The 13,330-nt window shown below is 48.1% G+C and overlaps 2 protein-coding genes across 2 annotated transcripts; one reads left to right on the top strand and one right to left on the bottom strand.

The window, feature by feature from the left end:
- Nucleotides 1–2,269: 2,269 nt before the first annotated feature.
- Nucleotides 2,270–3,262, top strand: LOC102566972 (olfactory receptor 52K2). The gene has a single exon (XM_006258031.3). The coding sequence runs from the start codon at nucleotides 2,270–2,272 to the stop codon at nucleotides 3,260–3,262; it is 993 nt and encodes a 330-aa protein (XP_006258093.1).
- A 6,962-nt stretch (nucleotides 3,263–10,224) lies between these two features.
- On the bottom strand, nucleotides 10,225–11,202 carry LOC102566741 (olfactory receptor 52M1). Its single transcript, XM_006258030.1, has one exon. It carries the CDS (start codon nucleotides 11,200–11,202, stop codon nucleotides 10,225–10,227), a length of 978 nt encoding a protein of 325 aa, XP_006258092.1.
- Nucleotides 11,203–13,330: the final 2,128 nt, after the last annotated feature.

Genomic DNA, 13,330 nt, shown 5'->3' with positions numbered 1-13,330 from the left:
TTTTGCTAAAAACATCAGCTCAGCAGCTGTCAGAAAGGCAACCAACGTGTAAGGGATGATTAGGAAAGGAACTGTGGACAGAACAGAAAGTATCATGATGCCCCTTTATAACTCCACAGTACATCCACAGCTTAAATCTTGTGCCCAGTTGCGGTATCCACACCTCAGAAAGGATATAAAAGAACTCGAGAAGGGGCAGAGAAGGGGAACAAGGATGCTGAGTGGTCTGGAGGGGCTTTCATATGAGGAGAGATTGAAGAGGCCAGGCTTGTCCAGTTTAGAAAAGAAACACTTGAGGCGGGGCATGAGAAAGGTTTCCAAAATAATAAAAGAGAACAGCCATAGGAATGTACTATTTATCATCTCCCACAATAGGGAGATGATAAATACAGATTGTAAGATGAAAGGAGAAGGTAGTAAGTTTAAAACTAACACCAGGAAGTTCTTTTCCACGTGCCCTGTTATTAAACTCCCTCGCCATTTTTAATGTCTTGCTTTGCCTGATGAAGGATGTGTGTCTGAAAGGTTGCTAATAAAATTTTTTTGCAACTATTTAGTTGGTCTAATAAAAGATATCACCTCTACCCAAAGAGTTTGTCTGCCACTTGAGAAAGCAGGCAGCTGTTTATCCTGAGCAATGCAGGTGCTGAACTCTTAGGAAAAAAACGATCAGGAGAAGCAGTAGATTCCCACTTTGTGCCTTCAAATCCAGATGGGATTCTTTTCCAGGACAACGCACTGTCTTCAGACATGAGTTATTGGGCTCCAGGTAGAGGCAACTGGGGGAAATACTTTGATTTATGGGATAGTGCTTTGTTCTGGCTTTCACAAATATGGCAAAATCGTGCATGCATAGATGGAGAGAGAGCTCAGAGTTATCAAACGTCTCAGTCTTCACTTCCCCGTACCAAATGTCTCCTGAAATAAGCCACATGATGGGTCCCTTTCCCAGTTCCCTTCTTTCTGATTCATCTTGCTCTGGCAAGTCAGGCTGTAACCCTGCAGGGTGTAGCCTACACTGGTTGTGCACAGGGACGTTAACTGTCTCCTAACCATCCCCCTGGAACCGTCACCCCCATTTCCCCATTAGGTTAGGCATCCTAATTGCAGGTGGTTTCTGGGGTAGAGAGGGATGGACCAAGATGTCTTCATGACCCACCTACCCCTTCAGCAGGGATCCTGGTTTTCCCTGATTAAAAAAAAAATAGCAAATTCTCTGATTTTTTTTTTAAAGTAAATTCTCTGATTAAAAACCCCAAATCCATGATTATAATGGACGTACAAAAAACTAGAACTCTTGGTTCCAAAATGATACCTTTTATTAGACCAACTGGAAAGTGGCAAGAAAATTGTCCTTTGATTATAATGGAAGCTCGCTCTCTCTCTCTCTGTATGTATGTGTGTGTGTGTGTGTATATATATATATATATATATATATATGTATAAGTATAAGTTGAACACAATGTTTTATTGATATATTTACAGTTTTAAAGCAATTTGAAAGTCTGCTGGTGCCTGAATCACTATAATAAAATAAATTCTAAATACCCATAAATTTCATTATTTGATGTTGGGGGTTTTTATCGTGGAAGATCAGAGCTCCCCCTGCCCCCTTAGCTCACAGAACACAGGTCCAGGCCATGTGCATATACACACACATAACGCCTCTGCCTGTCTGCACTCTTCCTGCTCCCTCTCAACCCCTTGCAGGCTGCAACTTTGCCCGCCTGCTGATAGCTCTTTGCAAATGTGCAAAATCTATGGGTTTCTCCCTTAAAATGAGAAAGTCACGTTTTCCTCTGGGAAAGGGGGGAATCTCCATTTTTCTCCTTTTTTCCATGGGAAACGGAATACCTGAATTCCTGCCCATCAGGCATTTCAGTAGCAGCCAAGTGAGTCCTGCAGACAGGGACCATAACAGAAGGTCCTTTTCCTAAAAAGCTCACAAGCTAAATAGACAAAACAGGCCAAGAGCAGAAAGAGAAAGTAAAGCAAAGGGACCTGCCCGAAGTCATTCAAGAGGGCAGTGGTGGATCCAGGCACACAGGTCCCTGGAGCAGATCACACCACCTCCCCTGTCCATGCTGCTGCTTTAAAAGCCGTTTTGTGTTGAATTCAATTGAATGTGACAAATACACAGAATGTCATTGGATTGGAGGTAAAAACAGTTTACAGTGCCCAGCATGTTATGAGCAAGAGATCCAACCCCTTAAAGGTGTTTGCTTTTCAGGGAACATCTGAGAAGCTATTGGTCTGCCTACGGCCTGCCATGTCATCTGTCAATCATTCCTGCTCCAACCCCTCAGCCTTTCTGCTGACAGGCATCCCTGGCCTGGAAGCTGCCCACATCTGGATCTCCATCCCATTCAGCCTGATGTACTTCATGGTGCTGCTGGGGAATGGCACTGTCCTCATCGTCATCAGGCTGGACAAAAGCCTCCATGAGCCCATGTACTACTTCCTGTTCATGCTAGCTGTCATCGACCTGGTCTTCTCGACCGCTGTCATCCCCAAGATGCTGAGCATCTTCTGGCTGGATTCCAAGGAGATCAGCTTCGAGGCCTGCTTCACCCAGATGTTCTTCATCCACACATTCACGGCGGTTGAGTCTGGGGTACTGCTGGCCATGTCCTTTGACCGCTACATGGCCATCTGCAAGCCACTGAGATATGCCATGGTCTTAACCAACCCACGGATTGCCCAGATAGGGCTGCTGTCCTTGGCTAGAGGCATCGGCGTTATGATCCCCCTCACCTGCCTGCTTGCCAGATTGCCCTACTGCAAAGGCAACCGCATCCCTCACTCCTACTGTGAGCACATGGCCATTGTAGAGCTGGCCTGCGCGGACCCAACAGCCAGTGACCTGTACAGCCTGGTGGTGGCCACACTTCTGGTGGGGGCAGACTCCATGTTCATTGCCTTCTCATACAGCATGATCCTCCGCTCCGTGCTCCGGCTCTCCTCCCAGGAGGCACGTCTCAAGGCCTTCAGCACCTGTGGGTCCCACATCAGTGTCCTCCTGCTCTTCTACTTGGGTGGGCTCCTCTCCATGTATCTTCAGATGTTCTCTCTCAGCCTGGCACCTCACACCCAAGTCCTAGTAGCCGACCTCTACCTCACTCTCCCTCCCATGTTAAACCCCATTATTTATGGCATGAAGACCAAACAGATCCGCAAGCAGGTCTTTCATATCTTTGGCCTGGTATTGGCACCCTTCCTCCCACCAGCTGGGGATGACAGACTCCACGAAGAGAGGTGGTGAGCATGTCTTCAGGTCATGGGGCCATCCTGAACCATGCTCTACCCCCACACTGTGTCTGTACTCTCAGGAGGCTGTTTGAAAAGCCAGTCATGACATTGGCGCCATGTAGGAATCCCTGCTCTCACGAACCTTAACCCGAAGAGCAAGGCTTTGGCTCCAGGGAGCCGCTTGCTCCCAAAAACTGACTCTTGGGCCATGGGAGAGAAAGTCAGTGGCATGGCAGGGAGGGGTTCAACTCTCATATGTTTTTTCCCAACCAAGAACCTTCCCCCTGCCCCTGCTGCTCACTGAGCTTGCCATGGGACAGGTAACCTCTTTGATGTGAAGACTGAAATAAAAAAATGGCTTCTTCTCCCCATTCAGAAGGGACCTACTCTTTTCTTGCTCTTCTACTTGCTTCTAATTTCCTCACATAGTCCCTCTGTGCTCAAAACACAACTATACACACCTCCATAGTAATACAGCCACATTTCAACAGTCTGTACAATTCTTTTATAGGTTCCAAGTCATGGAAGAGCTCAGGGTGTAGCCAAGCCATATATGCTGAAATAGCATGTTGCTAGAGCCTTAATTTCAGCTTTGTAAGGAACAACCAGCTCTGCTAGATTCCTGACCTTCCTGTGCAAACATGAGAGGGTGGCATATGGGACCTGGAGAAAAATACAAAGTCAGAGGGTGTGTGGCTCTGTGACATGGCTGCTGCCACCCTTTATCGAATAGATAGTGGATTCTTGCTCATAACAGGGAAGAAACTTCCTCACTGCACTGGTCTCCGTGCATTTTGGCCAATAGGATGAAGTTAGGGCACGGGCTGGAGTTATGGTGAAATTACACATTACACTTAGACCATGCTAAGGAGACCACACAAACACCAGCAAACTCTCCCTGTGCCTAAAGAACGGCATTTGTTCCTGAAAGCTTGCAAAGAACACTTTTTCCAGCTATTTAGTTGGTCTAATAAAAGATATCACATTACCCTAACAACTTTGTTGGACCATACTAAGGGCATTTAAAACATGAGCATGTGCATATTAAAGCTTGTTAACGTGTGCTAAGTGCCCTCAGAGCCTCTCAGATTTACACCACTTCAGGTAAGGGTTAACTCTGGGCCGTGCTCCCTAGCTTGTGTTAGGGTAACTTCAAACTGCTCCACAGAGATAAAATGAGCAATTTGCAGTCCTCCAGCATCCCAGGATCCACTGCTCCCAACCCCTCCACCCACAGAAGGGACAGAGCGCAAGCTTTGAAAATGTGAACTGTGAAGCTGGTTTAAAGAGCTGAGTTTGTTTAATCTGGAAATAAGAGGATTCATAGATTCATAGATTGGCAGGGCCTGGAAGGGATGCTGTAGATCATCGCATCCAGTCCCCCTGCACTAGGCAGGAAAAGACAACTGGGGTGAAGTAACCCCAGCAAGGTGACCATCCAGTCTCCTCTTGAAGATTTCCAAGGTAGGTGACTGCACCGCCTCTGGAGGGAGTTTATTCCACAGTCTGGACACCCTGACTGTGAAGAAGTTTTTCCTGGAATTGAGCCTGAAGCAGCCTTCCAGGAATTTGTTTCCATTGATCCTGGTCTTCTCCTGGGGTGCCCTGGTGAACAGCTGTTCACTGAGCTCCTGATGCCCTCTGATAGAGTGGTAAGCCACTATCAAGTCCCCTCTCAACCTTCTCTTCTTTAGGTTAAGGAGGCCCAGGTCCCTCAGCCTTTCCTCGTATGGTTTGCCTTGCAAGTCCCTGATCATACGGGTGACTCTTCTCCGGACCCTCTCAAGTTTTTCCACATCCTTGTTGAATTGCTGTGCCCAGAACTGGATGCAGTGCTCCAGCTGTGGTTTCACCAGTGCAGAGTACAGTGGGAGTATCAATTCCTTAGTTTTGCATGAAATACAACAGTTAATGCATACCAGCATGTTGTTTTCCCTGCTGGCCACAGCACTGAATTGACAGCTTATGTTCATGCGATGGTCAATCACTACCCCTAGGTCCCTTTCGGCTGTGGTGCAAGTCAAACTGTCACCACCAAGCCTGTCGGTATGTGGGGGATTGTTTGTCCCCAGGTGGAGCACCTTACACTTCTAAGTGTTGAACTTCATCTTGTTCTGGTCTGCCCAACTCTCCAGCCTGTCCAGGTCTGTCTGTGTCAGCAACCGATATTCTGGCATGGCCACACTCCCCCATAACTTGGTGTTGTGCACAAACTTGGCCAGTGAGATTTTCACCCCCACATCCAAATCATTGATAAAGATGTTGAAAAGCACTGGTCCAAGCATGGACCCATGGGGGACGCCACTGCCTACTTTGCACCAGGATGACAGATCCATTCATGAGAACTCTCTGGGTCCTACCTCACAGCCAGTTTTCCAGCCATTGAACTGTTGAGCAGTTAAGCCTACAATCTTCCAATTTTTTTTCCCCAAGGATATCATGGGTTACTACATCAAAAGCCTTTTGGAAGTCTAGGTATATAATGTTAACCTTCTCTCCCGTGTCCAGGGGACGAGAGACCTGTCCATAGAAGAAGATATGATTGATAAGACAAGACCTACCCATGATGAAGCCATGCCAGCTGTCATTCAGAATCTTACCCTCAACAAGTATATCACACATAGATTCTTTAATGAGTTTTTCCAGGATTTTCCTTGGGATGGAGGTTAGGATGATTGGTTTATAATTGCCTGGGTCCTCCCTCTTCCCCTTCTTGAAGATGGGCACAATGTTGGCCCTCTTCCAGTCCTCAGGGATCTCTCTTGTGTGCCATGAATTCTGAAAGAGTTTTGCCAGGGGTCCCGCAATCACCTCGGCCAGCTCCATCAGCACTCTCGGGTGAGGTCCATCTGGTCCCGCTGACTTACAAATGTCTAGCTTTTCTAGTTGGTTTTGCTCAGCTCAGCTTCCACTGTGAAGGCTATCATGCCCCCTGTGACCCTTATCTCACCTGTCTTTCCCCTTGGTCCAGTGAAATATCAGAGCAAAGTGGGCATTCAGGAGTTCACTTTTTTCCTGAGTGAGTGTCTGTTACCAGCTGTCCCGAGGTGTTAAGCAGGGGCCTCATGCTTCCATTTGTTTTGCGTCTGCTCCCTACATACCTAAAGACGGACTTGTTCTTGCCCTTGACTCCCTTGGCTAGCTTAAAATTAGTCACCACCTTAGCTTTCCTAATCATTTCCCTACAAGTGTGGACCACCATTTTATAGTCCTCCTTGAGGACTGTCCCTAGTTTCCACTGTGTGTATGCCTCTATTTTCATTTTCAAGAGGATCGTCATGTCCCTATTGAGCCAGGATGGCTTGCCAGCCTTTTTGCTACCTTTCCTCTTCATGGGAACAGTTTTGTTTTGTGCTTTGAGGATCGTGTCCTTAAGGAACAGCAACTCTTCATGCGCCCCATTCACCTTCCATCCCTGGTCCCACATTGCCACCCCTAGGATGAAAAGAGAAGTGTTACAATAGTCTATAAACATGTGTGTGGTTCCTATAGAGAAAGCAGGAATCTTGTTGTTTTTTTCTATTTGCAAAAAGGGCAGGACAAAAGTAGCTGACTCTGTTTTCAACAAGGGAGATTCAGGTTAGATCCTGGGAAACACTTCTGTTTGCCTGAGGAACTTGGGCTGAATCCCTGCCCTTGGAGATTTCTGCTCCATACTTGGATATACCAACACCTGTAAAGGAGGGTCTAGGTAGACCTGATTCTTCTCCAGAGCATGGATAATGAGACTAGATGGGGCTCCTTCCATTCCTAGCTTCCTATGATTCAGTTGTTCCCAAATTAGCGTTTTTTTTCCTCCAGCCTGAAGCTTCCATGGAAAAATGAATGGATGACCGGTTCCCTACACACAGCCATAAGATTTTGACATGAGGGCAACAGGCAAGTATTGCACTGATGAGGTTAAGGAGAAGTGTGTGGAAACCAAACCACATGGCTAGCACCTTTCCTGGAACCATGCCTGGATTGTGGGTGGTCTGAGGGCTCTACAGCCTACACCATGAGCAAAAAACAATTAGGGATAGCAAAGATGACTGGTGGATTGCAATCTATATCCACGTAATAAGGGAAGGTGCATATGGATCAGGCAGGGATACTCCAGACCCATTGCCATCGGCAACTGGATTGAGCCAGGACCTTGTTGTGCATGTGTAGGCTGCCTGGGTGGGAGGCAGCCAGTAACGAGAGGGGGTAGAACTGCCTCATTCACTGAGCATGGCCACATCACTCAAGGTTACTGTAATCATAGAAAATGCACATGAGTCATAGATATTCATAGAGAAACATAGAAACCTAGAGCAGTGGGGCTGGAAGGGACCTCAAGAGGTGCTCTTCAACTCAAATATACATGCTTCACCCCCCAGCTACCAGGTCCCTGCCATTCTCTTTTGTAGTTGTCCCTGCTTTGGAAGTTGGGGTAGGCCAAGAGCTGAGTATCACATCTTTTGTGGGTGCAAACTTAGCAGCCAACCCATGGACACTTTGTAAGGTATGGACAAATCAGGACCAGGGGTCTCTCCTTTATTCCTATGAAGTTCCCATTTTGGAGTAGCCTGATTTCTAAATGTGCTGCTGATGGATGTGGTAGCCTCACTTAGACCCAATTATCTATGCCCTTCTCGCTATCCCCCTCCTCCACACCCCTCTGAGCAACCAGGGGTATGAGCCACTAATAAACCCCACAACCTCGGAGGCATGACCATTCACTGGGGCCATGAATCAAGGACCAGCCTGAAGATAAGCCAAGTTTTACTCTGGGAAAGAATGGGGTTAATTAAAATGGCAGGGCCTGGAGAATAGGCAGGGTATCCAATAAAAGAGGGCCCAGTGGGAATAAATAAAAGCCTGCACCCAAAAGCCCTCCCACAGGCCTTAGCTGGGTGGGAGACTGGGGTGCTGTGGAAGACTGGGAAGGTGTCTTTTGATGGGACCCAGAGGAGCCCTGGCAGGTTCAGACATTTTTGGGTCTTTATGGATGTCATGGATTCCCCTTCTTTGGGTCCTTCAGGCTCGGAAATCCCACCCCAATGCCAGCCCAGGCTTAGGTTTGAGCGTGGTGAGTCCCTGGTTCCTTGGACTTGGATACACAGCCTTGTCGTCCCTGATCCCCCTTGACTTCCTTCAGAGAACTACTTTCTCACTCCACTTCTGGGGAGGAACATTACCCGGCCAAGGAGATGGCGTGCACCCAACTTCCTCTGCAGCAAAGCAGGCAGCTCTTCTTGCATAAAAGGAGCATTTATTCATCTACAGCAGGTCCCATCAGGTCCCCAGCCTCAACTGTTTCATCTCCAGTTCCCAATCTCCTCTCCTCCTGCCTTTCTCTCTCCCCTTTGTCTGTGGCGGTCTTCTTTTCAAGCCTGTCAAGCTTTGAAATCCCCTCCTGGGCATGGGGCACTGCAGCCAGTCTACCCAGGTGGTGGGCCCAGCTGTGTCGACATCTGCAGATTGTCTCGTTGCTTGTTTGATAGCCTTTTCCCCTTAGCTGAGCACTTAAGCAGAGCCTCAGAGGTCTACTTCAACATGCCATGAGCTCCCATTTTTCCCTGGGTGCAAGTCCTCAGGGAAACTGAGGCACACAACATTAGGGTCACACATGCATTTAACCCTGAAATGGTACAAGCAGGGCCAGAATCTGTCGTAACATGTGCGGCACAGCCTTGGAGCTACAGGTTGGTTGCAGACCCCCGACACAGAATGCCAAAGTGCCAGCTCCCTTTCCCTGGCATGAAGCATCTCTGAGCCTGTGGCTGCTCTATTACCTTTATCCCTACACCTGAGAGCCTACACGCTCCATAGTCCTTTGCACCCAGGCCAGGCTGTCCAAGGCCAGCCAGGTTCCCCATCCAGCCCTTGCATTGTGGCTGCCCCCAGAGCCCAAGGGAGGCAGACAGCCTCCATCACACTTCCAATCCCTGTTCTGCTTCCAGTGGGGGCTGCTAGATGTGGCATCTCAAAAGTCCCCAGTCTGTCCTCACTTGCCTACCCCTATTATACAAGAAGCTCTCTATGAAGTGATTAACTCTGATATTTCCTCCCTGTGCTCACCATCACTGCCCTGTGAAGGGGAAGTGAGGCAAGGAATGCACAGGGTTGCTGAAACTACACACGGGTGGGACTTTGGCACTGCCCAAATGCAGACCCACCCTGCCAGGCTCACAAAGGTTGCAACTGAAGCACCTCAAACTGAGACAAACAGATCAGCTGGCAGGAGTCCTCTGCAAACATCCATCCCAAGGACATGGAAGGGCTTTGCATGAGAGCACAGGCCTGACCTCCAACCTCTGCCCAAGACAACTGGTCATCGAGGGGCCATTCAGTGGTGGTTTCATCGGTGCCTTCTGTCCTCCAGGGATGCAGGAATAGCCTATTTCATGCAGCTGCCAGTTGATGTGAAACACGGAAACCAAAATGATCATTCCTGTTCATTCCTATCATTTATCATGTAACAGCCTCACTAAAGCAGTAGGGCATATGGCTGCTCAAAGGATGGGCATAGGGTCAAGGTGCCTATCTTCAGTTAGGACTTCAATTGCTCAATGCCAACAGCTTGTTTATGCCACTGTGACAGGGACCTGGGCTTCCAAAGCAGGATGGTCTGAATTTGAATCCTGTTGCCTACACAAAGCTCCAAGTGGTCAAGGTATGCACCATGTCCCATTGGTCTCTGGGTTGGTCTCCCCCTCTTCATTCTGCCCTTTGCTAAATGCTTTGCATTAAGGATGTCCTTGTGGTGGACAAGTAGGGGCCTATAACTATAATGGCCAAAGATATGTTCTCTATGGAGAGACCAGCTTTCCTTGGTCTTGTAGGATGTGAATACAACAGTCCCCTCTCTCCATGCCCACTTTGTGGTGAAAAAAACACATTCTGCTACCACTTGAGCTAAAAACGGGGAGCTCCTTCAGCTATCAGAGGTAATAGACTGTTTTTCTTTGAACTGGTCCAGCCACTAAAGGGAGATAAACACGTACTCTACTAACCCGGTTTCTGCAAAGTATGCTGCTTCTGCACCAGACCATTAGAGTATAGCAACTTGTACAGCCTCCTCCGGATTTCCTTGGTCCGCACAGCGTAGACAATGGGGTTTAACACCGGGGGGATGATCAGGTAGAAGTTGGCCAGCAGGATGTGAATGGGAGGAGCCACGTGCCACCCAAAGCGATGCGTCAGAGAGGACACCGCAATGGGGATGTAGAAGACCAGGATGGCACAGATGTGCGAGCTGCAGGTGCTGATGGACTTGAGCCGTGCCTCCAGGGTGCTGAGACTGAAGACAGTCCGGAAGATCATTGCGTAGGAGAAAGCAATGCACAGGGAATCCCCAATGAGCACCAGAAAGCCAATGGTCATGCCATAGAGGTTGTTGACAGTGATGTCCTCACAGGCCAGCATCACCACGGCCATGTGCTCGCAGTAGGAGTGGGCGATGACATTGGTCCGAAAGTAGGTGAGACGCTTGATGAGCAGGGGCAGGGGGGCAATATACAGCACCCCCCGTATCACGGCCATGAGCCCAATCTTGGCAATGATGGAGTGTGTCAAAATAGCTTTGTGCCTCAAAGGGTTGCAGATGGCCACATACCTGTCGTAAGCCATGGCCAGGAAAATCCCAGACTCGATGGTGGCAAAAGAGTGAATGAAAAACATCTGGAGCAGGCAGGCATGCACGTTGATCTCCTGGGTGTTAAACCAGAAGATGCTGAGCAGCTTGGGCATGGTGGAGGTGGAGAGGACCAGGTCAATGACAGCCAGCATGCAGAGGAAGATGTACATGGGCTCGTGCAGGCTCTGCTCAGCCTTGACGATGAAGAGGATGGTAAAGTTCCCCAGGATGGCAATGATGTACATGGAGCAGAAAGGAATGGAGATCCACAGGTGGGTGGTTTCCAGCTCAGGAATGCCGGTCAGGAAGAAAGAAGACGGGCTGAAGCAGGTATTGGAGAAAGTCAGCATGATGGGAACACTATTAGAGTGCCTGACACATAAAGCTTTCACTCCCTGCAACAAAAAATATGAACCCTTTCAGTACTGGAAGATGGGACAGGCACACAGGTGACAGATACCCACATGCTCAAACCACAAGCCATGTACTGTCAGGTTGAGAAGAACAGAGCTCTGCCAGGATGGACGAAAGCCTCTGAGGAAGCAGGGGGCTGGTCTAGCCTCCATCGGAGGCTGCTAGAGCTAGACATGCTCAACTACTGAATTATGTCTGCGGCTCATCGGAGTACTTCACAACACGACTAAACTGAAACACTGGCAAGGCCCCATTGTGACTGATTGCTCTAAAGTTGGATGTGTGGGTTGATCCTTGAGCAAGGAGCTAGGTGACATTGGGCACGTCTACATGTTCATTAACACGCATAAGATACTGCTCATTTAGTTTAGTACTAGCTTAATAAAGTACTCACTGAATGCACAGTACCTAGAGTTACTGCACTGTAGCACCAGCGCATAATTATTTTGCGATGCTTACTGAACATTAGCCTAAATAACATTGAGCAATAGGCTATTAGCATGGTTTCTAACCGTCATGATACTGCACAGTGTAGTTAGGCTAATGTGTAGTAAGTGCCTTGTGTAGATGCACCCCTTGTGAGGTCCCTTCCAGTCCAACTTTCATCCTAGGATCAAGGACCCTGGATTGGGAGTTTTTTTGGGGCTGGGTTCAGCATTTTGCTCTGTGTTGAACCCTGCCTAGCACAGTGAGTTAGCTTGTGTCTGGGACTCTAGATCCCAAGTGCTACAAACACCAGCAGCAATGACAATAAGAATAAGTTTAATATCTAGCTCAGGTTGTCACAAACCAAGAGCCAGCCCTCTCACTTCCTGGGACCATAGGGATGCATGAAAAATGCACCCTGACCCTCAGGGCTGTGCCTGATGGACAATATTCTGAAAGCCTTGTTACAAACCTAAAAGCAAAGTCATATTTAGAGATCTGGATGCATGAGGGTTCACAGCATGTTCAAACTGCCTCTGTCTTCTTTACTCTACTCACACCTTCTGATAGTTACTCTAGATCTTATCCATACCAACAATCCTGCCCTCGATCAACCCATGCTAAGCTCTTGGTTTCAACAGTATCTTGTAGGAAGGAGTCCCCACTGCCTAGCTGTGTTTGATGGGGGGAAAAAAAGGATTTCTCTTTTCAGTTTTAAACTTCAGTTTGAAAATCTCATGTGCCCACGCAGTGATGACTAAGATACCGAGGGAAGGGCTTTGGGCACCATCTGAAAGGCCATTACTCTTTGGTTTGCTATGCTCCTTTTCTATGTGTAGGGCCTGTTTCAAATTGCAGCCCCACCTCCATTCAGCCCCAGCCTTGGCTGTAAAGGCACCAAGTAGGGGAGGGACTGTTTGCTTCTCCGTGCATATGTTTTCTGTCCCAACCCTCCCTATGCCCCAGTTTTTCCACCCGGAGTATCAAACAGCCCCTTCCCTACCCATCTCCAAGCTCTCTCCTTGCCCTGCTCCTTTTGTAGCTCCTTCCCCCATCCCCTAGGATGCTAGATTTTTGCTGCTAGCAACCATCCGGTTGCAACAAAATGCCATGATATGGCCACTTGCTTTCCCAAAAAGCACTTAATTTTGTGATTGCTGTGAAAAATGCAAAATTATGATTTAAACCAGGCCCTACTGATTTGCTTCTTGGCAAATTTCCTTCTAAAGAGAATCCAAGTGTTTGTGCTGGTTCTGAAAGGTAACATAAAGCCTTGAGTATCTCCCTCCACCCATGTTCTTTACATGCTGCTCATCGCAAGCTAGGACTTGAAAATTGCCTTTTGATTACTTCTCTAGGATCATTTCCAGGTTAGTTCAGCAAATAGACTGTCTGAACAAAAGGATGGGAGATACAGGTACTAACGTTACCTCGGACACTCCTTCTCTGTGCCTCAGTCTCCCTGTCTGTAAAACAGGCATAAATGATCTCCTCTCCCAAGTGATCATGAGGTCTGGTTAGTAAAGGTTGGAAGAGGAAGAGCATTCCACACACACACAGGGTGATTACTGTTACAGCCAGCCTGCTTTCTTCTCACAACCACCCTATTCACATCTGCCCAAGAGACCGTCCGATGAC

This window comes from Alligator mississippiensis, chromosome 1, assembly GCF_030867095.1.
Source record: "Alligator mississippiensis isolate rAllMis1 chromosome 1, rAllMis1, whole genome shotgun sequence".
NCBI classification, from domain to species: domain Eukaryota; kingdom Metazoa; phylum Chordata; order Crocodylia; family Alligatoridae; genus Alligator; species Alligator mississippiensis.
This window is presented reverse-complemented; position numbering and strand designations above follow the sequence as displayed.

Coding starts and splice junctions, on each gene's coding strand:
- LOC102566972 (XM_006258031.3), top strand. CDS start 2,270: ATGTCATCTGTCAATCATTCCTGCTCCAACCCCTCAGCCTTTCTGCTG.
- LOC102566741 (XM_006258030.1), bottom strand. CDS start 11,202: ATGCTGACTTTCTCCAATACCTGCTTCAGCCCGTCTTCTTTCTTCCTG.